The sequence below is a fragment of the Alosa alosa genome, chromosome 4 (assembly GCF_017589495.1).
Source record: "Alosa alosa isolate M-15738 ecotype Scorff River chromosome 4, AALO_Geno_1.1, whole genome shotgun sequence".
Lineage (NCBI taxonomy): Eukaryota > Metazoa > Chordata > Actinopteri > Clupeiformes > Clupeidae > Alosa > Alosa alosa.
Genome location: NC_063192.1, coordinates 7,250,672 through 7,278,171, shown reverse-complemented (window position 1 = coordinate 7,278,171; position 27,500 = coordinate 7,250,672). Strand labels below are relative to the sequence as shown.

Sequence of the window (27,500 nt, the reverse complement as noted above, 5' to 3'; positions counted from 1 at the left end):
GTGTAAACAGAAGCTCCCTGTCCAGCGCAATCTCCTCCTCTGTGCATGAGAGGGAGAGAGACTTGACCCCACTTGACTCGGCTGCCCAGCATGCCCCGTTCTCAGCCCATCGGTTGCGTGCAGTGGAACAAAATCAGAACATATTTAACCTGCTATCTCTGGCGAGACTTGCTTGCACTGCACTGTGATCCTTCCCATGCAGAGAGAGAGAGAGAGAGAGAGAGAGAGAGAGAGAGAGAGAGAGAGAGAGAGAGAGAGAGAGAGAGAGAGGGAACAATTACATTATTTGGAAAGGCTGTGGGCTTCTCAGGGGAAAAGAATGCCCACTGAGTGGACAGGGCTGCTGGAAGACGTTGCTGCGGAGGCTAAGGCCCTCCGGGCCGGGCTCCAGGTCAGAGCTGACCCCGATGCTCCCACCGCCAGACAGAGCAGCGGCATAGCACCACCGCTGACCCAGGGGCCCACAGACAGTGGCGGCGGGGGAGAGTGGAGCAACTGGTCAAGCAGAACCATCCAAATAAAAGAGAAAATGAAAATGACGCTACAAGCATAGCTTGCATGCCTCGACAGGGAGAGAGAGAGAGAGAGAGAGAGAGAGAGAGAGAGAGAGAGAGAGAGAGAGGAAATGTGAATAAGAGAAATGGGGTGGAGGAGGGAAGGGGAGGAAAGAGATGGAGGGGAGAGGAAGGGAAGAGTAGAGTGGAAAAGGGAAAGAGGTGGAGGAGATGGGGATGAGAGAGAGAGAGGGAGTTAGGAAAAGACAGTGTTTGCGCATTGGTTAAAGGTAACAGCCTTGTATAAATGAGACTGAAGACATCAGGTATCTGTCTGTTGTGTGTGTGTGTGTTTGTGTGTGCATGCTGATATTTATATGTGTGTATGCCTGCATGTGTCATCTCCTTAGAAATCACACTGGATGAGTGTCAGACTAAGAATATCAGAGATGGTCCATGCATGTCATAACAAGGCTTGTGTTTTGTGTCCGACATGTATTATCTCAGTTTTAGCACTTAGTGCTTTGTTTAAGGACAGCTGCCAATCACAAGAGCAGTGTTTCACCCTTAACACCATGACAATGGAGCTATCTTTTCTGACCCATATTTCACAGCGCTAACTATGTTCTGAAGTTTTATCAGAAATCTCTTAAAAGCGTTAGTCAAAGAGGTACTGTTTGTACATCTGGTACTATCATAAGACTGAAAGCTTTCTGAAAATATTTCTCGGCTAATCCACTGATGACAAATGGGCCTGAAGCACATTGTCGCTATTATGCCCTGGCCTGAATGACTGTCAAACACTTATGTATGATGAAATGATCAAAAGTGTTGTCCATGATTCTGATATAATATACTTAGCAAATTCAGCAAAACGGCTCCCTGTAATGGCACAGACTGGGCCATGAACAACTCCAGCTATTCAGAACAAATGCAGACTCAGACATTTTTAAAAGGTACTATATGGTAATTTTTATTGTTTAGTTTAAAACATCCAAAATGACCTTGAAATATCAACAGAATGTGAAGAAACAACAGTTTTGACATAATGTAAAAAAATCCTGAAGCCAACTACCACCCGGCTGGCTCTCTTGTAATACCACAATGTACCACATGTGGACGCTGTATTACAGTAAATACAATGCAAGGCAATGCCTACAGAATTCCACTTGGCACCTTTAAAGGGACACCAGGCAAGCCTGATGCTTTTTCTCTATGAAACTCCCCCTCGCTCGGTCTGAAGCTCTTTTCCTTTTCTTTGCGTCTTCCATCAAGGGTTTTCGCTGCTTCGTAATGAGTCATTTAACCATATACCGACATACGAAGATGATTAATTAACATGAAAATGTTGCCTGGTGTCCCTTTAAGTGAGGAATAACAACAATGAATAACTGTCATTGTGCCCTATAGGTTACGTAAACACTCCAGACAAAAATAGATCATATCTGGTGAGTATGTGACCACTGCTTGTCCAACTGGTGATATTTTTTCCGAACAGGGTTTCAGACCACCTTTGAATAGGCCTACAGATCACCCTCTCGTTCATCCCAGCAAACCTCTGAGTATTTTACAACATCCCATATCCCCAGTCAACCCTTTGTGTTGTACCAACAGAGCAGCTCAAGCAAGGTTCCCCTGGTCTGGAACAAAGCCAAACACCTTTCAGGAGTCCAAATAGAGAGAGCAACATCTAGCTCCACACAAGGCCCTGCGTGCAGCCATGTTGAACCTTCTGTCAGACAACCCCTGCCAACGGCTATTGTGGTCTATCCTGACAGCAGATTTCCCTAAGGCAAAGCAGACATAATTAGTCACTCATGACATTTTATTTGCAGTTTTGCTTGTTCACCAGCAAGAGGGGCTATAGCACTTTGTAACTTACCCATTACAAGTGCACAATTTGTCTTCAGCCTTACATGACTGTGTTTAAGTTCATCATCCCAAATCATTTCCCACCTCCACCTCTCTCATTGAAACACTAGACTTCCTTTACACTATGGCCTCTGCAAATATGAATATGTGTGCCTATAAAACAAGTGCACAGGTAGGTCACCTGTAAGAGGCCCCAGTCAAGAGAGATCAGAGTCCTCACATGTCCTTGTCTGTGTCCTTGAGACTTCATGAAGATACTGTTGAGTATCGAGCTACACCTCCCATTACTCGTACTTTCTCTGTCCCCCTGACAAGATCAACAGCAGTGACACTGGTACATAAACACATGACTCAGCAGAAAAGTCAACACTACGTGCATGAGTTGCACAGTTAAATCAGGCCATAAGAAAACAAGACAAGTTTACACAGACCTTACACAGCCATGCTTGAGACTTGTATGGAGGTATATGGTCACGCTCGTCTAACAGGTTGCACTTCAGTTGCAGAGACAAAACCCCCCCACCCCCATCCTCCTTGCCGGGCTAGGTCATGAAGCAAAGTCCGCTTTCTCTTTCACACTTCCTCAAACGCTTGCTGCTCTCTACCCCAGGCGTGAGCCGCTCCACAGAGGTGCTCCACACACACTCTCGACATCTCTCTTGGACGGCGAGGACGCTTTTAGAAACTTGTGAGTGAGCGTGTGACATTGAACCTGGAGGATTCTGGACGCTGACAACTGGCTGGGAGGCTATGGGAGCTGCTCAGATGAAGCTAAGGCAAAGCTAAAGGACAGGTACTGAGCAGACAGGTGCAGCAAACACAGTGCACACCTGCTGAGGATCTATAAGGGTCACCCTCTGATCTCCCAGCACTGAGGTGAGTTATACTAAGCTTGTTAAAGGTTCTCTTACACTGGTATGTAGAGGTTTTTACACCTGATGTTGATGTGTGTTTACTGTTTTGCAAACAGACACATTAATTGGTTCATTCTAATCTCTGGCATTGTGGTCTGGACAAGGAGTGGTGTGAACATGGGTTAGGTCACTGTGTCTTTTTAACACGCAAATGGAAAATAACCAGCACATAAGCAGTGATACTGACAGGCATGCATTACAAAAACATGTCACATTACTGACATATTGTATTCTTGGCAATAGCCATATTGAAGACATAAACTGTACAATAACAACCCATATTCTTATACTTAGTTTCATAAGCTACAGACAATAGAACAAAAAACAATGAAGACAGTGTGACAAATGTCAAATGTTTACACTTGTGCAACTCAGCTCTTGGATATATCAGGCACAACATTCCGCACATTTTCCAAACTTGACCTTAACCTCACTGAAAAACATTATTCAAATAGTATCAAATCATAATACAACAACTCCAGGTGTTCTGCTTTTGTCTATAATAGAATGCATGAATGAACAGTGAACATGGTGAACATGTATAAGATGTCTTGCCCTTCTTGTTTGTGCATCCAGCTAGTCGTAACTTGCTATGATTCTTTTGGCAAGTTAATAGTAGTTCAAATCAAGACATTTTTATTTTTTATTCATGTTGACATGGGAGGATTCAGTTGAGAAACATTTCAGCACCAGTGCTAACAATCCCGGTTTCACTCTTACTTCCTGTCCTGGCAGGCATGGGCGGCACTACTGTACTGTGTCACTTCCTCTTTTGTTGGTGACAAGCACTACAAGCATGCCCAAGCATCCTCTCCAACTGTTTCTATAAGACCCCATTAGCACATCATCACTTTAGAAAGTTGTATATTTCTGCAGACAGTACTAGTGAACTGATGTATGTAAGCTATGTGTCACTGCCCTATTTGTACATGGATCAAAAGTAAAACGTCTTCGGATCGTCTCTTTTATTGAAACAGAACCTGAACTCGTCTGAAAATCAAACTGAATATCTAGATGCTAGGTGACAGCCACAACAAGGACGAGTATTCACAATAAGCACAAGTGTTCACAACAAGAACAGGTACTTCCAAGAGTTAGTGGTAGAGGGCAAGCATTGCTGTAGTGAAGCTGTTTGGGCTCAAGTCCAATCTGTTGGCAGAGTTTTGGCTGAGAGGCGAGTTCCTCTGCTGAACAGGCCCTCATTACCACACAACCAGTCATTCCAACTGGCTGCGTGTCTCTGAGCAAGAGGATACTTGTCTACAAGACTACTAATAGCCACTGTATCAACTGCAAACATGGGAGTCAAAATTACAGGTTGGTTATTTTATAAGTTCATTTTGGTCACGGCCCATCATCAGAAATTTACTGCAATGAAGTTTCAAACACAAAATGTCCTAAAAATAAGCAGCTGTGGAGATTCACTGACAAGCGATGATAATTGCTTAACAACTGTAGCACCAGTGGGTGTGGGATGAAATTAAGCTCAACATGCCTTTGTGGTGGTTGACTGCTTCTGATGTATTTTCACTGCAGAGCTGTAGCATAGAGATACTGTACGACACTCTCTTGCGTCCCTATCTGGACACAGAGATGTGTAAAAAAACAACGCAAGTTGTGTTGTTTTCAATGCAAGTTGTGTTATTTCCAACACATTTTGAGTAACAAATAAAAAAGGAAACAACACAAACTTGTGTTGTACCTATCTGGACACAGAGATGTGTTAAAACAACGCAAGTTGTGTTGTTTTCAACACATTCGTTTTAAGAGTTCATGTGAAGCGCATGCAGGGAAGGTTCTGGTTGAAAGCTTCCTGTCTGTGGTTGTTTCCGATGAAGGTAAACACAGACTCAAGTAAGTGGCTATGATGGAGTTATGCAGCTGTATGCATCTGAGTGGTGAGACATTTTAAATCACTGAGATCACACTGGCTACTTGTTAAAGTGTCACAATGAAGAAATACACTGTACACTGTTAATGCTGTAAAAACCAGTAATACACGTTTTGGCCCCTGAATTTCATTAGGTGCTCAAGTATGCCAAAAGACTGTGCATTAAAGATTTGTAGAGCATTATGAGTTGAACAGTACATGGACTTTATTTCTTCATTATGGTATACTCTTTACTTACTTTCATTCATTCATTTGGTTGATGCTTTTGTCCAAAGTGACTTCCATCTGTCAATTTTTGCAAGGGGTAGTTTCCCCTGAGCTAATCGAGGTTAAGTGCCTTGCTCCAGGAAACAGGTAGCTGGGAATTGAACTACTCTCCCATGGCCACATCCACGGCTGAAGTGCCTTGAGCACCAAAAGTGCTCTGTGAGCGCCGCTGTAGCAAGCAGCTCACTGCTCCGGTTTAGTGTGTGCTTCACCTCACTGTGTGTTCACTGTGTGCTTTTTGAGTTTCACTAATTCAGGGATTGGGATAAATGCAGAGACCAAATTTCCCTCACGGGATGAAACACTTACTTATACTTACTTAATAACTTACTTTTCTGGCTACTGCATGCTAGGCCGCTCCTCAGTTAAGAAGATTTTAGAAATGACAGAAAGCAGAAGTAGCAGAAGATAGACGATTAAAAACGAGATCATACAGTGGTCACTCCACACCATCATAGCTGCTGTGTCTCACGGTCGTGAGATTCATGGTGTTGGATGCGGTGCGGAGTGCTTCCTTGAATGTCTCTGTGGCGACCTCTATATCTTCACTGTATGTATTCCCATTACTTTAGACATCTCTACCGGTTCCAGAAAACACAAAAGTCTGAAACAGATCTATTGAGGCCAGGCAGGTGAATTTCATGTCATTAGGTTTAGGTTTATATTTTGTGGAGAGTGAGAGAGAGTGTAAAAGACTAAGCTAAGAATATGATATGCATGTTATATACAGAAACTGCCAAAACTCCAGAATGAAACATGCTGGCCAGTGGCCACTTCTCATAGAAAATAAACTGTGCAATGTCAACTGTCACTGTAGTGGACTTATGCAAGCCATCGGGCTAGTCCAATTCATTGATTCAGCACCCCATGCCAATTTTGGTTGATTATTTCTTTGTGTCCAGAGGGAAAATATATGTTTTGCAGTGGAGAAGAGTAGATGGAGGATAGGGTTGGCAGGTGCAGCAGACAGAAAAGTGAAGCAGACTAAACCGTATGTCCTAAAGTCAGAGAGGTGATAGATATGTGTGGAGGAAACCAGATGTTAGTGAGGACACAGAGGACTGGGCATCTGATAGCTGTAGAGAAGTGTGGATGGGACAGCAGGGTGAGAGACAGGGAGAGAGACAGGGAGGAGACCATTTTAACGTGTCTGTACAGACATGTCCCTACTCTCCCTGGAGGGGTGGAAGCTGGACACATCCGGCGTCCCATTCAGAGAGCCCCAGTGGGTGGAAGGGGCAGGGGGATTAAAATACCCCTGAGCTAAGAGGGAGGGGCAAAAGCCAAGAAGAGAGACCCTTCAAAAACAATCTGACCCAAATTTAACATACCACCCCCACAGCCTGACGCTGCCTGACACCACCCTCCCCCCTGACACAAAAACACACACACACACACACACACACGCACACAAAGCACACTTTCCCCCTGCACCAATAGCAGTCAAGATTTATGTGATTCTTCTAACTTACACTTATTGGTCTTGGCTTACAAAGTGCCAAGTTTTATGTCACACTGAAGCTTAAACCTTGCTGGGACTCCAAAATCAAAAGCCCCTAAGACATCTCCAGACGGCCCTCTCAAACAGCACCAATGCTGACCTTCTGACAAAAATTCAGATTATTTGGAAAGATCTGACCAGAGGATCGGACTGAAATAGTGACTAGAGCACACATAACCCTCTTTGTGGATTTTCCGGATGCTTTGCAGCCTCTCCCAGGACTCCAACAAACCAACTTAGTGACGGCACAAACAGCGCTGTTCTGACTCATCATATCTATAAAGCGCGGCCTGCGATCCCCTCAGAGCGCCAGCTAAAAGATATGGAGCGGCACAGAGGGCCTGAGAGAATACCGCTGGCTATATATAGAGCTGACGAGGTCCTGCCTCAGACTCCCATCACTAAAACACAGAAATAAACAAACCAGGGAGACGAGGTAGCATTTCTCTCAGCACACAGGAAGTCATGACGAAATTAGATGAGGAGTTCCCATGCTTGCTACATAGGATATTGCAGGTTAATGGGGTGATCTCTCTTCACAACAGTACCCCTGTTCCCGTGTGGTAACACATAGGAGAACTGTATTGATTTTGTTTATTGATCTATTGTTACATTGCTTTACTAATTGCATTCTGTCTGTCTCTACAAAGAGACGTGTCAGACAGTGTTTTGATCAGTCAGGTTTTTGTTTTGCATCACATTCCCGACACTGTTGAAAACAAAACCTGAAACCGTATTGCTGGTCTACTGACCCAAATCATAGTGTATATGTGTGATTCAAATAGCTATATCCAACTAGGTGTGGTCTACACCTGAGCCTCGAGCCAACTGCCGTGGTAGGAGACCTTAAGTCACTCCTTTCCCTCATGTGACACCTGGACAGGAGGGTGTGCCTGAGGCTCAAACAAAGCCTTATACGTGGCAACCGGAGTCAACAAAGAAACTGTAGAATAGTGTTTCAGGTGAAAATCAGGCAGCAAGGGACCAATGAAATGATAAGTAATGTTTACTAGCAAAACTCACTGAACAGGATCCTGAGACATTACTGAAACAAATCTAAGTGCCCCGCTTCTGTATTTTCATAAATCAGACCAGGGATCCTCACAAGAAGATCTTGTGTTAAACGGTTCAACTACAACACACAGAGAGTAAGACAAACATTTGGGTTATGGAAACTGGACTGTAACGCTAACGATTCACTTTCAATTCCACTTACAGATTTTCATTTCCATTTCTGAAAACCACACTCAAACAATCTAAGAAGCTAATAACAATAAGATAATTTGAGATTGTCCTTTCTCATCTTCACTCAGTAACTCTGAGACACTGATGAGTAGATGGGTTCTTGTTGTCCAGACAGGGCGACATGGCGGAAGAGGAGGGTGCCGCGAGGTCCCATAGGAGGGCCTGGAGCTTCAGTTCCCTCCGTATCAAAAGTATGTTCAAGGACTTTCCTCTCTTTCTCTTTTTGTAATGTTATGAGCCATTCTCCACACCAACATCGCCAGCTGACACAGAGATGACTAAGTCTAACTCCACATCTGTAATGTGACACTGGACAGCAAATGCTGTTCGCAGGAGAACTGTGCAATTTAGCTAGTGAAACCAACCCTTAATCGAAGATAATAATAAAAAAATCATTGCAGAAGTTGATACTGACTAAAAGATGCTATATGGAAGATCTATGTTTGAATGAAGATGAATGGATCTGATGCGACCTGAGGAATATCTTTTGCCTTAAGGGAAACCGTCTGATGGTGATGGAGGTGGCTTTTCTGTTAGGAGAGGTCTGCGTTCTTTTTCCTCTGTTCGGGATGGAGTGCGAAAGGGTGAGTCCTCTACAAACATTCACTAGCACATTTACCTTAACAGAACAAAATAAAAAACACACTGTTTTTCCTATGACATTGTGATTTACTTTGGTAAGGTTAAAATAATTAGTGAACTGATGACAGGTATACATACCTAGTCTATAGACTAGCCTATATGTCACTGTGTACATCTCCAGATTAATTATGCTATTCTGTTCAGGGAATGAGGACTTGCCTTCAGGAACCTTCAAAGAAGATGCTACCGACTATTTATCAGCTCAGCCCACAGAGATAGCAGAAGGTAGTCTGACTCTGAGCATCATCCTGCATCTCAGCGCATCCCACGTGTTATTCCCTAGATATAGCCTAAGGGTATTTTACTTCAACAGCAATATAAAAAAAACATATTAAAGAAAGGATTAGTAGAGCCTAAACAACAAGCAAAAGTTGAACAAAAATAGTTGAAGCACACTCACCTCTGTTCTACTGAGAACTTATATTAGCCTAGCCTACCTCTGTTCTGAGTGAGCTTTGTTGCTATCTTGCCACTAGTCCTCCATTGGTCCATTGACAATGAGCAAGTCTCAACCTGCGCGGGGAGGCGAACCTGCCCCTATCTCACGCAATAGACGACTGAAGATTAGCTGGAATTGCGACTTGGAGTTCCGTCAAGGAAAATAAATAGAGCAAAAAAAACCTGATTAATAGGGTAGGCTAAATTACAGTAACTTTAGGATAACTTTGTATGGTCCACTGCTGATATGGAATGATAAGCCTACAGTCACTGTTCCTTACTTTCGCTGGACTGGATTACTGAGACCTCGTGCTGGAAAAAGAATCGCTAAACTTAAGTTTTGGACTCTACTAGTGAAGAGTTGGAAATACCTCTAGAGTAAGTACCAATGATGTGCATTATCTGCATTATTGCAGAATTGACTATATGGGCTGCCGTGGTGAAACAAACAGATGTTTAAGTGTGTCATTGCCCTGCAAGCTGTAGCCTATTATAAACAGAGATCAAATATATATCTTAAATCTAAGGCAGATATATATTTAAAGATATATATATGTAACTTAACAATAATATATATATATATTATTGTTAAGTTACATGTCGTGTCCTTAATATTATTACGGTTTAAGATTGTCCCAATTGGTGGCGTTTGTTTGAGTAGGTTGCGTTACGCCAATGCCTGTTCGCTTTTCTGTCTGATCTTATCTCTGGTAGGTAATGTTTACAGACTTAAAACGGTGGCATGGGCATGCAACAGAAATGACCGCCCTCCTCACACTAATAACATACCTTAAGCATTGTATTGGTTATAGTGTCGGGAGTGGTTAGTTAGCGGTTAGAACATGAGTTTGTGGACTGTTAGTATGGATTAAGAAATTACGTTTGTCATAAATAATTCGTCCCATTTAATTTGTAGCGTAGGTCAAGAGTAAAAGTGAAACGCAGGATTGTAAAACCCAACCCCAGGAACGTAACATCGTTTGCACGCACGGCGATACTGCTTTAACATGTCCAAGCACAGTGCCTCAAGGGCTGCTAGTTACAGCAGGCCTGATCAATGGGATGCATTTCTAAGGTTACCTCACTCTCTCAACCCCGGCAGGCAGTTAACATATTGGTGGTCCTGTGGTCCACAACATTTAGCAATAGAAAACTGGTGTTTCCACTCAAAAAGCAAAACGTTCGCACACATAAAAATGGGCGTGTGAGAATAAATGGAAAGCAAAGAAAAGTGCAAAGCAAAGTTGGTTTACATAACCAGTGTAGAGATCGAAATAAGCCACTAAAAACACTCTACACAGGTCTACAGATTCACTGACGTTCTACAGAGCGAGGATCCATCAATTTGTGACAAGAATAGATCTTGCCAAGATTTGGATTGGATCATTTCTAGTGTCAGCTGCTTCCAGGCCACACACACACACACACATACTTGCACATACATACACATACAGACTCACACATATTCTTACACATATATATTCATATCTCTCACTCACCAGCTCTGGCAGTTCAGCAGTTAAGCACACATCATCAGTTAAGCACACATGAATCCAGCAGATTACTGACACTGCAGCTTGCAGTTGAGGGATCTCTGTAGCTGTGAAAAGCAATAGAACATGCAAAATGCTGTGTAGTTTCTGGGCTAATATGCTTGCGCTTGTGCATCCATTGCAGGTGGATTCACAGGGACTGAGGATGAGGAGCCAGGCAGCATGATGAAAAAGAGGCTCAGCTCTGCCTGGTCCTCCTTCAGGGGGAAGCTCAGCAGAGATAGTAAGAGGCACCTGCTTTACATGCTTTTCTCTTCCTCTCTCTCTCTCTCTCTCTCTCTCTCTCTGTCTGTCTCTCAAATTCAAATTCAAAAGGCACCTGTATTACCAAAGCACAGTAATACATGTATGAGGCTTTACAATTCAGATACAGAACATATGGATGTAACAATGCACCATGAATCGTCTCAAAGTCGATAGAAATGGGTCCAGATTTAGAAGGGAAAAAGGGAAACGGTTGAGATGGGGGAGAAAAATAAATCATGTTTTAAAAAAAATGTGAGAATATTGGATCGTGAACTTAATAATTTACTTACATCTTACATCCCTAACATTGACTGATATAAGAAATCAGAACACATGCAGGTACAAGGAACAGGATTTGTAATCAGAATAGCTTTATTGGCCGGGTTTGTGTATACAAACAAAGAATTTGACTCTGGTCAACCTTTGCTCTCAATGTAGCTACAGACATCCAAATATAAGAGTAAACAATAGACTAAAGAGCATATCAGATTTTAGAAAAGGAAATTAACTAGAAGAGAAATTAAGAAATATTCAATTTGAAAGAGAAACCTAAGGAATGTTGAAATGTCTGTATTGACTGTGCAGTTTTAGTGCAGGTTTTGATATAGTGCAGGGATTTTCAGTGCAAATAAAAATATATAAGTAGCAATAAATATGTAGTGGGTGATATGTTACATGAGGTAAACAATTTCCCAACAGTGTTGACATCATAGAGTGCTAGTGTGTGTAAGAGGGTGAGCGTTTGCTCTGTGACTGTTTGACGTTCATCAGAGCAACTGCCTGGGATCTCTGTTGGGATAAGATGAAGCAGACAGTGGTTGGAGAGTCCTAGAGCTGCACGGGAAACAGTGTGATGGGCATCCTTTAGACATTGTAGCAGTGGTCCAGTGTGTGGTTTTGTCCCTGGTGGGACACCTGATATGCTGTCTGTATTTAGGGAGTTCCTGAGTGAGGTTGGCACTGTTAAAATCCCCTAGAATAATGGTGAGGGAGTCCGGGCATCTTCTCTATGTCAGTTATCCGGCCGACCAGCTCTTTTAGCACGTTAACAGTACACACTAGATGTGTGCATGTGAATTCATCAGTTACTGTGTGCTTGCCTGAGTGAGTGTGTGTTTACGCACGTGTGTATGTGTGTGTGTGCGTGTGCATGCGTGCATGCATACATGCTCTGTGTATGCTCAAGCTCTGCACGTGTGTATGTGCGTAGATGCATGCATATGTTTCTCTTTCTCTTTCTCTCACTCTCTCTCTCTCGCACGCACACAGACACGCTTGCACACACACACACACACACACACACACACACACCCTGTCTCATGGTGACATCCGCCAGCGTTTCCTGTAGAAGCGCAGACAGTCCTGTTGGTCCCGACACCCTTCCCCATCTTCGCTCTGGTGGCAGCCACACCCAGTCCCCTCTCAGCACACATCACACTGTACACCACAATACACCAGAGCATCAGATAAACAGATATCCAGACTCCTGCAGCACCTACCCCATGAGTTGTGACCTCCTGCAGCACCTACCCCATGAGTTGTGACCTCCAGCAGCACCTACCCCATGAGTTGTGACTCATGGCCATTTTATTGCCAAAGAAACTTAAATTGGTTGAGAGTTTCAGTGAGTATTTTTTTTAATATGCCAATCAAAATCCCATATGGGGTTGGTCTTAACCAAAGATCTTAACAAAAGTTAAATATGTGTGTGCTAACTGTGTTTACATGTAGTGGAAATACCACTCAATTAAACATTTTAAAAACTGGACACTGTTGTGTTGACCACCAGTTAAGACCTGAGGAAGTAGTCTCCCGTGGTTGCATTTAAAAGGGACATTCTTTTCGTTCACTAAAGATGGAAGTCACACAAACGTTGGCACACATGGTGACTGTTGCCATGGTAAAGGTAGCTGATGGCCTGTAACTACTTTCTGTGCTATTGTGTCTGTTATGTTGGGACAAAGAGGTGTTCTTTTTGTGTGTGTGTGTGTGTGTGTGTGTATGCATGGCTGCCAGGCATTTTGAGGCAGTGTTTCGAAAGAAAGGACAAGGCAGACAATAGTCTTAGACAAAATAGTGGGGAGCTTGTCTTCTCAAAGAATGTGTAAGGAGAGTTTTGGTTTTCTAAAAAAAATTCTTTGTAAGGTTTTGGATTTATTTTCATGTGGTCATTCTGCGTATGGCCATGTGTGAAGCTTAAATATGACCTTATCTGAGTAAATATTTAATGCCAAACCTCGCTGTGCAGTAAATCGGGCTCAGTTTTATTTTCCTTGCGGTGCAGTCATGTGCATGCAGCAGGCTGGTATCCCCCTTTTGATCATTCCATCACAAAACAGACTTTCTTTTTCTTCCATGGTCAGTAAAACTTGATGTCCATTTTAGTGCTCTAGCTCTACCCTTGCTTGGTCACTCATTCAGACTATTCTATATTCTACTGGCAGACAGCTTCACTCAAAAATGTATGCATTAACATGGAAAGATAGAAACGGAAATGGTAGAGAAGCTGCTATGAGGATGTAATCCTATTCTGACCTTGAGATTTCCAGCTTTTTGGTGTGGGATTGACATCGGTAGCGCAAAAGAAATCAAATAAAGGAGAGCGAGAGAGTGTGAACAAGGTTCAAAATGTTACGGTTTCTGAAACAGGCATGGTTGAAAATAAGTCCGTAATTGAATGGTGCAACATGTGATTCTCCTCTATGTGACTTTTATTATATCACATTCCTCATATTTCCGCCAGCACAGTGCACTGGGGCTAGGCCTGCTTACTGCACTGATAGTATGAGATCGAGGAGCACATAGCACAACTGCAAACAATTCCAAGATTCTTTATTTGAAAGTGCACTTAATCCAATGAATCAACCACACACATCTCAAACCTTCACTGGCCTGAGCCTAACCTGACAAATCGCGTGCTTCTCTTCACAGGGGTGAAGGAGGCAGAGCCTGCTCTAGCTGCTGACCTCGATCTCAACGACAGCAAAGGCAAGGAGCCGCGCTACTCCAGTGCACAGTTTTTCTTTGAATACCTGGTTGTAGTCAGCCTGAAGAAGAGCAAAGAGGGAGCATATGAGCCTCAGATCACATACCAGTTCCCTAAAGTGAGTATATTGTCAGAAAAGTAGCCTGTACAAGAGCTGCCTTGTAGCCACAATGATCAAACAAATGATGCTATTAGTAGCAAGGCTTTGGTGACCATGTCCGTGTCATTAACAGTCTCTCTTTCTCTCTCTCTCTCTCTCTCTCTCTTTTTGTGTTTACCAGAGAGATGGTTTGGTGCGTTTCCAGAAAGAGGAGCAGGAGAAGACCTTTAAGGCCATCACCCTCTTCTGCTTTCCCGAAGGCATCAACTGGGCCCCCCCTTACGGAGTACCGCAGGTGCTGCCCTAACACACACACACGCAAACAGATCCACCCACACCCACACCCACACACACAATATTGCTTGCTCCCAACCCCCAGATGTACTTGTCCTAATACTGCTTTCCTCTCTCCTGATCAGTGAGACTTTCTCCTTTGTCTTGACTGAAGTCGATGGCAGCCGTAGGAATGGCTATTGCAGGAGGCTATTGGTGACTATCTGCTCCTCACCCCTCTAACTGCATTCCGTAACTACTTGTTGTTCAGAAGCATTAAACCAATACTCCATCTCTCTCTCCATCTCTCTCTCTCTCTCTCCATCTCTCTCTCTCTTCCCCTCCCTTGAGTCCCTTTCTGGCTCTCTCTTTTTTTCCTTTCTTTCTTCTAGCCACATGGTAATGGGGCGCGCCCTCCAGAAGCCTACTGCATAATCAGTTCGCTGGCCTGCTTCGGTCTCTTCTCTAAGGTGAGGAGGATCAGAGCTCCCCTACAGCCCTAAGCAAAGTCCAAGTGATCTGAAGAGAGTGATTAGGATAGTGTGGTGTCTGTGACTTTAAAAGGTGTGTGAAAATTAGGGGTGAACGATTTTGGAAAAAAATCGAATTGCAATTTTTCTCACCAATATTGCAATTGCGATGCGATATGCGATTATTTTTAAGCTCTTTATCTTCTGTCTTATTCAACAAAGACAAGCAATTTATTATTCTATAGTATGACCAACACAAAATTAGATAAGTTAAACATAAACTGTTCTTTTCTGGAGCCCAGGCCTATGTTATGATGGCATTAGGTCATTGAATAAGATTGATGAATTAAATATTTTTTATTTAACTATTTTAATCACATTAGTAGACCTATATTTGTTGAACTTCCAGCCTTGTAAACATGATGAAAAAATGATTCTTACACGTTTCTATTTTGTTTCTATTTACAATTTCATGTAGATATGATCTTCTTTCGTTAGTTAACAGTTAGGTCTACATGCAGTGGCACTGACACGGCTTCTCCTTGTCCTGTGCTCTCCATACGCACACGCGCACACACACACACCCGCTCCTCTCCTCTGTACTCTGAAATGTATAGTCTGGCATCGAACCATTCACCTCGCTTAATCCAAGAGGCGGGCAGAGAATTGTCTTTCAAACTGCCTAGGCATGCAATAGGCCAGCGCTACGACCATATCCGTATCCGGTCGGCAAAACGGCAAATACATCCTTCTTCGAAAGGAATGACTTAAGTGCATTGTGTTGCTCAACTTTCAAAGAAAAAAGTCCAACTTCTCCAAAGTTGGCGTAGCGCCGATTCAAACAACGGCTCTTAGTTAAGCCATAGCCACCTTCCTTGTTGTTCACCCGTCGCTTGGGACTGTCGTTATCCTGTTAAGCCCGCCTTAAGACTCTCTAACAAAATATAGTGCAAAGGATGAGGTCCACGGTGTCAGCCAATAGAAATTCCTATGGTTTGATACTAGACGTACAGGCTGAGCAAATTAATTTGCCGCCGCTAGGGTGCGTCTAGATTTCTAGGCTAGTAGATTGTTGCGGCGCAAATAAATGCGGCCTATTGACTGTTCCGCTCGGTGTTAACTAAAGGTTAGCATCATCAACACCGCAGCGCAATACGCGTGCATGTAAATTAACTAGTTTGTTCATATCACAACAAAGCCAATCGCGGAGACAAAACTCTTTTAACAGGCAAAGTTATCAGCAGTTAGCAGCATGTATGTAGCCTAGAGCCATAGCTGGTAAGCTAATGTTAGAACAGCTGGGTTTTTGGTGGTTAGCTGTGTCAACTACTTGCGGATAACATTATGCATCAATGCATTCATTACCTGTGAGATGAAATGTTTGCGCCGCCAACCCCCTTGGATATCGCAAATGCCCCCACTGTCATTGTACTCCAGTAAACAAAGTCCCCAGTGCACAGGTGAATGGCTGCTGTGCAGCCTAAACAGTCGTGGATTTTTAATCATCAGCTGGACAAGTGAACAAAGTTACCAGCCAGAGTAGCAGCACAGGGGAATTATGAACTAGAACCAGGGACATGGCAAAAGGTAATGAAGAGGTTTATTTTTAACCAAAGTAGCTCTACTGATCAGACCTTTCTTGACACTGTTAGCTGGTCCTCTTGTTTACGTTTTTTGCTTCTTCAGTGGTGGGTGTGAAGAAGAGTCTGTGTCGCGTCGGCAAGCGCAAGTATAAATGCGTTTTGGTGACATATTACGAAGCGTAATCGCAGCCTTTGCGGTTTGAAAATCGCGTTTCATCATATCGCGATATTATCGCAAATGCAATAAATCGTTCAGCCCTAGTGAAAATCAGAGAAATCAAAGGTCAGCAGACAGGAAAAGAAAGAGGCCTGTACAGTCTGAAAGTCCGTTTGGCACGTCTGTGTAGGGTGTGATTGGAAGTACTAAATGTCCAGTGTGAGTTCAGAATTCTGTATGAATTGAAGCTCCACTTTCATTCCTACTGTAGAATTCAGATATGTCTTCCGTGTCCCTAAATATGTGCAAGCATACACATGGGGTTGTCTCACTAATTTAGACAATATATGATGTACGGTACGGTTTGACTCAACATGACTGTAAATATGTTGTACATATGTTGTAGGCAAACAGTAAGACAAATCCACCAAGACCAACACATTTATTGAGCAAACCAAAAATCTAACACTACCGGAGAAGGCATAGAAGGAAACAGAACAGAAACAGAAATAGGTGTTTTCAAAACAGCTTTATAAATCAGGTGACCGTTAGTTTGGCTAATTTACTTTACTCCTGGCTCTTCTCTTATTCTTCCCCCTCACCCCCTCCCTTTTTTTCTCTCGGTCTGTTTCTCTCATTTGGTAGATCTTTGATGAGGTAGAGAAACGGCGGCAGATCTCCAAGGCAATGGTGTACCCCTTCATGCAAAGCCTGCGAGAGGCACCGTTTCCTGCCCCTGGCAACACTGTAAAGATCAAGAGCTTCATCCCTGATGCTGGCACAGAGGTGACTCACTCACTCACTCACTCTCTCACACACACACACACACACACAAAGTTTTGGTTTTGAGTTAGTCTGTCACTGACTGGTTGTGTGCATGTTTTTGTGTGCAGATAATCAGTCTGACACGGCCGTTGGAGTCATGGCTGGAGCACGTTGATTTCCGTACGCTGTTCCGTTGCCTCAGTGATGAGGAAGTGGTGCAGGTGTTCGCTGCCACCGTGCTGGAGAGACGCATCATTTTTATTGCAGATGAGCTCAGGTACACACCCTGCCCCCTTCCCCAAACACACACACACACATTCCGACATCTGGTCTATGTGTACATAAGCATATGCACTGAATCACAAGCTAAGGCATGTTTGCCTGCTGCTGATGACTCACTTCTTAGTCTGTCAGTAAACGTAACAAGCCATCAGCTTAGTTCCATACCTACAAGACAAGAGCAGGGCTCACAAAACCTGTCACTGCCTCTGGAATGCATCAACGTATTCCAAATGGAACGATCCTATGAACATTCCATATAATGGACTCTTCGGCTCACCAGTGTATCTCTGCTCCATATAGCAAACAACAGACTAATGTAGCTAATAGAGAGCAAGAGGTCCTGCAGTTGGAATTAAATGGATTTCTTTGGTACTATGTGGTGCTGTCCCTTAAGGAAAATAACTAAAGTAAATCAATAGTCGGGTTTCCACTAGAGGGACTTGGGGGTAGTTTTATGTGGTCTCGGCTGTTTGCACGTGTCCCCATTACCGGCCCCGTAAACAAGATTTTCGAGGTTTTCGGTCTGAAACATGTAAGGGGGGGGGGTGATAGTACGACTGTACTATCATTCCTATAGTACAGTCGTATAGTACTTCTATAGTATGTCCCAAAATACTACAAGATTCCTATAGTTCTTTTCCATAAGTCTCTGACTCCTGTTCTGTGCTCTGTGTCCTTCCGCCCTTTCATGTCCCCAGTACCCTGTCTCAGGTCATTCATGCTGTCGCCGTACTACTGTCCCCGTTCACGTGGCAGCACACCCTAATCCCCATTGTCCCCGAGATCCTCATCGATGTCGTCATGGCACCAACCCCATATCTGCTGGGTGTGCAGAAACGATTGCTAGAATTTGTTACGGACCAAAGTGATGTAAGTCGCTTTCTCTCTCTCTCTCATCTCCATTTGCCAATATGCCTTAATATACTCCTCCTCAAGTCCCCTGTTCATCGTATTCTCATAAAAAGTTCTAATATGGGATCTCCCACCCCTGGCTATAAGCTGCAGAGCAGTAATGTGTATAGCTTCAACTCTCCTCTAAAGGGGACAGGCTGCACTTGCACCCTCTGATCACAGAGTCAGTTATAGGAAGAAACCACACTTTTATTGCCATCTTTTTTTCAGCTGCTGGTGGTTGACTTATCAGAGGACAGACAGGAAACGTTCATCGCAAAAGTGAGTAACATACATTTCCCGTGAGAAGATCATTAATATGTTTGGTCATTGTCATTCTGTCTCTGTCTTTATACCAGTGAATGTAGCTATACAGACATTGATTTGTCTACACATTTAATTTACATTGAGTTGTTGTGCTTAGTGTGATGTCTGAGTGTGATGTGTTTGTACACAGATTGGAGACGAGAAGACTATTCTTCCACACAAGCTTCAAGATGAAATTCTGCAGGCACTAAAGACTAGACCAAAGGAAGCTAGTGAGTCCCGATCAATCTGTCCTGAGAGCTAACTGAAAACATAAGAGCATTTCAGAGCTACACACACACACACACACTCTCTCTTTAGCTCAGCCAGTAGAACAGTTCTCTCATGTCTGTGCAAGAGATCTCTGAGGAAATGGCCATTGTTGCCAGAGTGTTTTTGTTTGGTAATATCTTTGCAAAAGTGTTTAACTTTTGAAAGCTGCATCTTGTAAGAGAGTACTATGTACTACTTGCCGCAGTTGGTCAAAAAGTGAAGGTGTTTGAATATATCCTTTAAAAATACTTTAGTCTGCAGATCATTCTATAAATATCATTTGTATCAAGTATAAATGGGACTAATGTTAACTTTTTGGTTTACGTTAATGTTTGTTATACCACTTAATTTACAGTACATAAACTATTGATTTAATACTGCAAATCAGGGCCGGCTCTAGGGGTTGCAATAATTATACATAATATACATACCGGTACACATAATTATGCATAATACATAAATGCAAAAGGGTACTCGACTGTTGTAGAAAGTAATGGCTGATCTTTAATGCAATATCTACATTGCCCATTATCAGCAACCATTCATCCAATGTTCCAAAGGCACATTCTGTTTACTAATCTGATATCTCTTTCAAAGGCTAACTGAGAAAACATTGGAGAACCCTTTTGCAATTATGTAAGCACATAATGTAATCTGAAAACTGCTGCCCTGATAAAAAAAAAAACAATGCAACTGATCTCAGCTGGTATTCTGTCTATAATGGAGTGGAATGGACATTTCTAAATGACCCCAAACTTTTGACCGGTAGTGTATATCTTCATGAAAACAAGTTCTTGTGGGTCTACGTCCTAAACGGCTGTGCTTTTATTGCAGCTGTGGAGGAGCTGAATAGGGTGGTGCCCGCAGCCTTCTTCCCGTTCTTCATCAAAACGGTCGGCCATTTCTCTCATCACATCCTGCGCAAGCCTGGTGAGCCGGGGGTCTTCCAGCAGAGGAACTTTTGCAAAGCACTGGAATCCAAGAGCACTCGCCACTTCGTCAAGAAGTTTGCCCAGTCACAGATGTTTGACCTCTTCATCCAGGAGGTGGAACAGCAGCCTGCTTCTCAGGAAGGTACAGTGCACTAGCCTGATTAATCCCCTGCTTCCACACTAGACAGGGAACCCTTGGGCACTGAGGTCTGTATTGCACAAGGAAATGATCACACATGAAAATATAACCTGCAATCTGTGATTATCAGGGTCCAAGCAAGCAAGCATGGTTTTATTTCAGTTAGCCTATTAGCTGGTTTGATGCTCAATGAGCTCAATGCAAATCAAAACAGCTAATAGGCTAACTGAAATAAAACCATACCAATCTCTAGGTATGGTGAAGGGTATGTGATGATGTGGGGCTATTTTAATTCCAAAGGCCAAAGGAACTTTATCAGGTATCCTGGATCCATGAAATAAATCTGCCTGCCTCTATGGGAATTTAACATACAATACTGACCCCTGTATTTTAAAGGTGCTCTAAAATAGGCTAAAACATTTTATATCACTTACTGCAAACATCACCTAACCAATCGCTAGCTGTCTGTGTCCTGAATACACTGTAAAAAAAACGCGATCTCTGGACAGCCCAGGCTCCAAAAACGGCAACAAAAACAACCAGGCCAAACCTAGCCCACAAAAACATAACAAACTGTTCTAGCAAATCACAGATGAGATGCGCATTTAGGAGAGTTTCAATTGCACGGGAGCAGCACGGGAGGAAGGGGGAGGAAGTAGCGAGGTAGCGCTCTGTTTTGTTTGAAAGTCAACAGAAGTGACGTTACCCAGCATCGCTTAGAGCACCTTTAAGGAAGAACATTTATTTATTTATGATACATTATTCATTCACAAAGAAAATTGGTGTCCTTAAAGGTTGGGTATTTACTCATTTTACTTAAAGGAACCATATGTAAGAAATGTATTTCAATTAATCATAAAATGGCCCTAAATGTCACTAGACATTAAGAAATCATGTTCATTTCAAATACTTATATCACTGACAACAGTAGTCCGGCCAGGATATTGTCATTTTTAAAGTGAAGTTGCAGCCCTCAACTGATGTTGTGTTTTGTCATGTAATGTTGTGTTTTGGCCTGATGCGCCACCCTCTACCTATCTACTAATCACAAAGTTAGTAGTGTTTCGGCATCCAGGTTGGCAACCTCGAGTCAAGGGGGAAGGGGGAGGGGATACACCGCTCTACAGTAATTTGAAAGTGATTGCAGGACCAGTTTTGGCCACAATCTTACATATGGTTCCTTTAAGGCATTAAGATCCATTTCCAAAAGATGATTTATATTCCTCTTTTTAGTCAACTTTAGCAGAGGTGCCAATAATTCTGGAGGGTACTGTATGTTTTAAGGTTTTTGCCGCAAAACATACTTGGAAAATGTTTGTTGAAGAATCAGAACAAGCTTTACGGCTTGGACCCCTCATTATCAATTGACTTTGTACTTTAGAGTGTTTGCTGACTGAAGTGTCTCCTTCTCATTCAGGGTTTTTCCAGAAGAAGGTTGTTGAATATCATCAGAAGATGAAGAAGGAGAAGACAAAGAAACACTAAAAGAGAGGGTGTTTATTCTCTTAATACTGTGGAAAGAAATAAGAATGTGACATGGGAGGTTTTATCATTTCTAGGAATGTACATTTTAGGAGTAAAATTATTTGTAGGTTATTTAAATTGTTTGTTGTAGGATAGTGTGACTGAGACTGGATATCGTAGAGTGACTGAGGTCTTCCTTGTGTATGTTTTATAATGTGTATGTGCTACTGTCTTGTTCTGTACTTTCTTAATGTCTGGCTGGTCCTCAGCATAGACAGGGTCTTGTGGACTGTAAACATGTGTGCTCCTGGTGGTACCGGAAACTGAGCCATTATTGTCACCACAGAGTATAATAATAATAATAATAATAATAATAATAGGAGGGGTTTTTAATGGTACTGTTGATAATGTTTTATAATATTTTTTGCAATAAAAATGAACTAGTAAAAATGCTAACTGCTGTTCCCTTACCATTAGGTTAGTGTTGATCTGCCATCTTCTGGCCACATGTGGTACAATAAAGACCATGAAAGAGATGATGCTATCACTTGCATCCTTTTAACATAGTTGTACACAGCTTGAATTTTCAACAAAGGTATACATTTCAAAACATATTTACATTTCTGTAGTAGTACATCCTGTGCTACTCGGTCATCTGTTGATATGTGTTGTGGAATTAAGGCTCAATATCAGAAAAAAAAGTTTTAGTTTGGAAGAGCCCGCATTGGTTGTCGAACCTGAATCATGTTTTAACATTCAGCACAAGTCTTGTGTTTTCTACATTGTCTATCCTATCCCTGGCTAGCTTGTTCACCACAGATCTTGGTTTAACTTGGTCAGTGGGGTAAAAATGTGTTTCTTTGTACGTAACTAGCCTGGGAACATGCTAACACTATTGCATTTAAATATCTTACAAGTAGAGAATTAGTTGTTTGGCTGAGTGTATACCTATGTGTTGTATGGCTGAATTTGTACAACAGGATCCCAAAAGGCATTGTGGTATTACAAATTAGCACTTACTACTAAAGACAGAAATTGGGGATGCTAGCTATTGCTATACCTCCTTTACCACAAACAAATATACTGCTCAAAAATTATATTATTTCAAATTAAGGGAACACTTCAATCATACACTGGATCGGTACTCTGACACTGTTTGGTTCTGAGCACAAGTAAAACTTTTGAGGCATTCTGTGAATGTAGTTTGAGAATGGAGAAAAGGGTGGAAGGTTTCAAAAAATCTGTTTTAACAATTGTGGAAAACTGTAAGTTTTTCCTTAATTTTTTTGAGCAGTGTATTTTTAAATAAATAATATCTCATGCAGATCATGTTATCCCTTAGTCATTCCACACCACTTGTTTTCTCCACCTCCTCCTATTTTCCTTGTTTCTCTCCCTCCCATCCTCTGCCACCGTGGTAATCATTAATATGGGATCTCCTTATCTGCCTTTAAGGCACAGATAAGAGAGCGCGAGAGCCCAGACAGTGGGCTTTAGAGCTCATGTTTTCAAGGAAGAACTGACGCATGTCAGCAACAATTCAAAGAAAACAAATATTTTGTAAGCGAGGCTTTTCTTTTCAAGGCCAGCATCACAGAGACTTGAGAACAAAGCCTTTCAGCTCATTAAGATGTGTTCTCTGAGCGCTTCCTCGGGCAAGCTCGCTTACATGACAAAAAAAAAAAGAGAGTAATAACAGCCGTGTAGCCTTTTAGATCAAATGTAGAAAAGCTTCTAATACTGATATTACAACAGAGCATAGATATATGAACTACATATTGTACATACAATTTACTGAATGCTTGGGTTTAACCTGCACCGTCCGGCCCACCCACCCTTTGTGTTTGTGCCTTTGCTCGGTTTAAACCAGAAATCTCACAGTTCACCAGAGGTCTTTGAGATCCTCAGGGCGAATGAATAACTACCCAGTGAGGAGACCACAATCTCCATAAAGTTCCTTCATCATGTGGTCATGATATGCCTGGGCATGTGCACATGTGCAATGTGATGATGTAGAGATCCCAGTGTATTGACCCAATCCAGACTAAACCTGCTGTTCCTACTCCACACCAGCAGGAGACGCTACTTAGAATCTAAATCTTAGATGCTGCCTGCCAGCAGAGGAGAGCGCTCTCCATGGTGAACGTGCACTCGTCCGTCATAGTGGGCGTAGTTGTAGAGGTGATTACACTGCAGGATGGCCTGGACACGCAGACGAAGTTTCTAAAAGCAGTGAACATTTCAAGTCATCATTTTCAAACATCCTCTTAGCAAAATCCTTTAAACCTGTTAGATATTGTCTAAACATTTCCCTCAGCAGAGCCCTAGGTAAAGAATGATATAGATCTAGCCTCAGTTTCCACCCAAACCCAGAGCCAGCTGGACAGTGGCCGCTCACGAGCCTCTCATGAGTCCCAATCTCATGAGCCTAATCTAATGACGCGTCCAGCCCGGCAGCAGGCACCAGGTTGGGGGGTTGGGAGGGTGACATGGGCTCCTCACCTGGAAGTCCCGTATGTAGGTGAGGAAGAAGAAGATGAAGGAGAAGGCCAGGGACCACTCAGCGGCAGCACTCACCAGATGAGGTACATAGCCCTACAGCAAACACACAAACAAACAAACAAACAAACAAACACATATTAGAGAAGAAAAGCAGGTCAGCTAGGGAGCACCAATCATAATCAGAAATCACTAGTGCAGTTTTCACTTCCCTGTGTATAGATAGATAGATAGATAGATAACTTTGTACCGGTACTGCTATTAATACAGTGCTTGGAACAGCAGCACAACTGTTAGAAAGAGTCCACAACCAGCCCCCATCTCCCATCTCACCTGGGCAGCGTTCCCATTACTCACCGACTCTGTGGGCATCCAGCTCACTTTGGTAGTCACGTCCACATCAGGCTCCTCATCGTACATGATGATGGAGGACACAAACACTGCATGAAGTTCAGGTTTCAGTCACAACCTCATGGATGTTTGGGAGACAAATACTCGTTTGTTCTGCCAGCATAGTCTCTGACATTTGATAATAAAGGGCTACTGAAAAGACAGCTTTATCCTTCAATCTCAGTGTGTCTTTGCATAATTGTGGTTAGTGCAATGCCCATATATGGCACAGTCAATTTATATCCATTAAGTATTCTGCCAAACTGAAAGTAAACCTGATTTTGTAACATTGCCTTTTTCCAAAATATCAACCTACCCTTTCTTCCACCTTACAAATTCAACACATTTTTACCTAATATTTTATGGTTCAGTTTATGGTTATGGACACTTTTGTTCAAAGCAAATTACAGTTTATGAACGCGACATTAGTTAAAAATAATAGTTTCAAATCAAGTTGAAAAGCCTACATTAAGCATATATTGCCACCTTAATATTTACCACTTTCAGTGTTCTACTCATAACGGTTTGAACACCAAATTTCATCACATCACATTTGGATGTCGCTAAAACCGGCACCTTCCCCAGCTGTTAATTGTCAGCTATACCAATAACACCTACAGACTCCAGCCCCTCTCAGAACTCTTTCCATCCCCCTCACAGTGTCATTCACTCTAATCTTCTCTAGTGGCTCCTTCTCCCCTAATGCGTTTGTTTGGCATCACACACGGCAGACGCTACAGGCAGTCAATCCACAGAAGGATACGGGTCACCATGCTGCCCAGAGTCCACAGGCCCAACACAGTGCGCGACCACAGGACGCCTTTTCCATGGAAACGGGGCTGCATGCGGTACGACACGCCCGTCTGCACCAAGATGTACAGCGCCCCTGCCGCAAAGGTCATCCCTGCCCCAAACAGGTGTGCACCAATCAGGTCTGTTTTCTGTGATATAGAAATAAGGGAAGAAGAATATAATCCTCCTCCGATCAAGGATCCGGCAGCAGGACCACATTAAAGACATAATAAAGCTCATATGGAAGAAAGGAAGAAGGCATTAGAATTAGATAAAGGAATGTACCATGGGAGGAAGGAGGCTTTGCCGGCTTTTGCATTTGAGGGTTGGAGGGAGATTCCCTTACCTGAAAGTTGGCCACCACGCACATCCCACAGCAGCTGATGAAACCAAGGATGATGCCCACACCATTGAGCAAGTGCAGGACATGTTCGCTTGGTGAGGTTAATGTCTGGATCTGCTTGTACCGTACATAGACTGTGGCTGCACCTACAATGCACAACACAAGCATGATATGCTGGAAGCAGAACGATCTACCATATGGTTACTGATTGGCAGTAAAAATGTCAAAAACCATTAGCACTTTGAAGACCATAGTTGTTCTTTTGATCTATTGGTTTACTTTATTTCAGTGAACGTACAACCCCAAATCAGAAAAAGTTCGGACATTGTGTACAACGCGAATAAAAACAGAATGTGATCTGCAAATGTTGTAAACTCATATTTAGCTGCAAAAAAAATGCATTACATATATCAAATGTTGAAAATGACATGTTTGACTATTTCATCGAAATGTTAATTTTGAATTTGATACCAGTAACACGCGCTTCAAAAGAAGTTGGGACGGGGAGTAAAGATGTAGAGGTACTGTATTCATCACTAAAAACAATATTGGATGTGGATGGCCGTGGTCTTTTGGATGGCACTGGATTAAAACCAGACCTGTTTCTGTAATGAAAATCATTGTATGGGCTCAGGTAAACCTCTGATAAGCATATATGAGCACAGTTTGATACTCAATTCACAAATGCTATGTAAACTTTACCAGGCAAAAGAAGAAATTGTATTTAGACGTGATACAGAAATACCACTGTCTTATCTGGGCCTGAGCTTGTTTAAAATGGACTGAGGTAAAACCAGAGCAAAACTAAATGGAACACGGTTCTTTTTGGAAATCATGGACTCCTCTGTGCTAAAGAGAAGAGGGCCTATCAAACTATCCAACTTATTCTGAATGATGTATACAGATTTTGTGCAACATATACTGCCATCCAGGCAATTTATTTATATTTTAGGAAGGAATGGGACAACATTTCATTCTCAAAACTCAAAGCGACTGGTCTCCTCAATTCCTAAATATTTACAAAATGTTGTTAAATGAAGAGGTGAAGTAGAGCAGCACAATAGTAAACATGCTCCCATCCCAACTTTTGGTTACACTTTACTTGACAGTATCGACATAAGAGTGACATGACACTGTCATGAATGTGTCATAAACAAGTGATAAACGTTTATGACATAACGCTTCTGTTATTAAGTGACATTCGGTCTTTGTTATAACAAGTTAGGGCAATGATTAGGGTTAGGATTAGGGTTAGGGTTAGAGTAAGAGTTAGGGTTAGGTTTAGGATTAGCGTTAAAGGTTAGAATTAGGTTTAGGGCTAGGGTTCATGTGTCATGACAGTGTCATGTCACTCTTATGTCGATACTGTCAAGTAAAGTGTTACCCCAACTTTTTTTGAAACATGTTGCTGGCATCAAATTCAAAATGAACATATATTTTCCATGAAATAGTCAACATTTTCATTTGTCCTTTTTGCAGCTAGAGATCTGTATATTATAAACATTCTGTTTTTATTTGCATTTTACATAACGTCTCAACTTTTTCTGATTTGGGGTTGTATATAGAGGCACGTATACAAATTTATCAGTAGGCTAGAGTTCAAAATCGCAGATGGTTTTAGTACTGTATACTTTGCTACATAGAGAGCATATGTATTTTTTTTTAAGTATATCTGTGTACTAATAGGATTAAAGTGTCTGTTAAATGGGATGTAAATGTAACACAAACTACACTAACTAGGCCAATTCAGTGTTTCAAAATTAACATTTTGCAAAAAATGCCAACCTGTGGT

The 27,500-nt window shown here is 42.3% G+C and overlaps 2 protein-coding genes across 3 annotated transcripts in view; one reads left to right on the top strand and one right to left on the bottom strand.

Moving 5' to 3' along the window:
- Positions 1-2,947: 2,947 nt before the first annotated feature.
- Positions 2,948-22,220, top strand: LOC125292772 (DENN domain-containing protein 2D-like). Its single transcript, XM_048240181.1, is given in 17 exon segments — positions 2,948-3,242; positions 8,296-8,375; positions 8,682-8,768; positions 8,971-9,051; positions 10,942-11,040; positions 13,995-14,167; positions 14,331-14,423; positions 14,425-14,444; positions 14,569-14,638; positions 14,815-14,892; positions 17,278-17,418; positions 17,526-17,674; positions 18,378-18,549; positions 18,802-18,852; positions 19,028-19,109; positions 19,984-20,223; positions 21,638-22,220. Coding segments are annotated over 16 exon segments (1,674 nt in total). The 5' UTR covers positions 2,948-3,242; positions 8,296-8,305; the 3' UTR covers positions 21,706-22,220.
- Positions 22,221-22,881: 661 nt separating this feature from the next.
- LOC125292775 (DNA damage-regulated autophagy modulator protein 2) overlaps positions 22,882-27,500 on the bottom strand; it is a 5,751-nt gene continuing 1,132 nt past the window's right edge. For both annotated transcript variants that reach the window (XM_048240185.1, XM_048240186.1), the window contains 5 exons: positions 25,712-25,854; positions 25,337-25,514; positions 24,541-24,623; positions 24,187-24,279; positions 22,882-23,907 (listed from right to left, as the gene is read on the bottom strand). In XM_048240185.1, the coding sequence (XP_048096142.1) occupies positions 23,785-23,907; positions 24,187-24,279; positions 24,541-24,623; positions 25,337-25,514; positions 25,712-25,854 (620 nt within the window). In that variant the 3' untranslated portion in view covers positions 22,882-23,784. The remainder of the gene's footprint in view (positions 23,908-24,186; positions 24,280-24,540; positions 24,624-25,336; positions 25,515-25,711; positions 25,855-27,500) is intronic.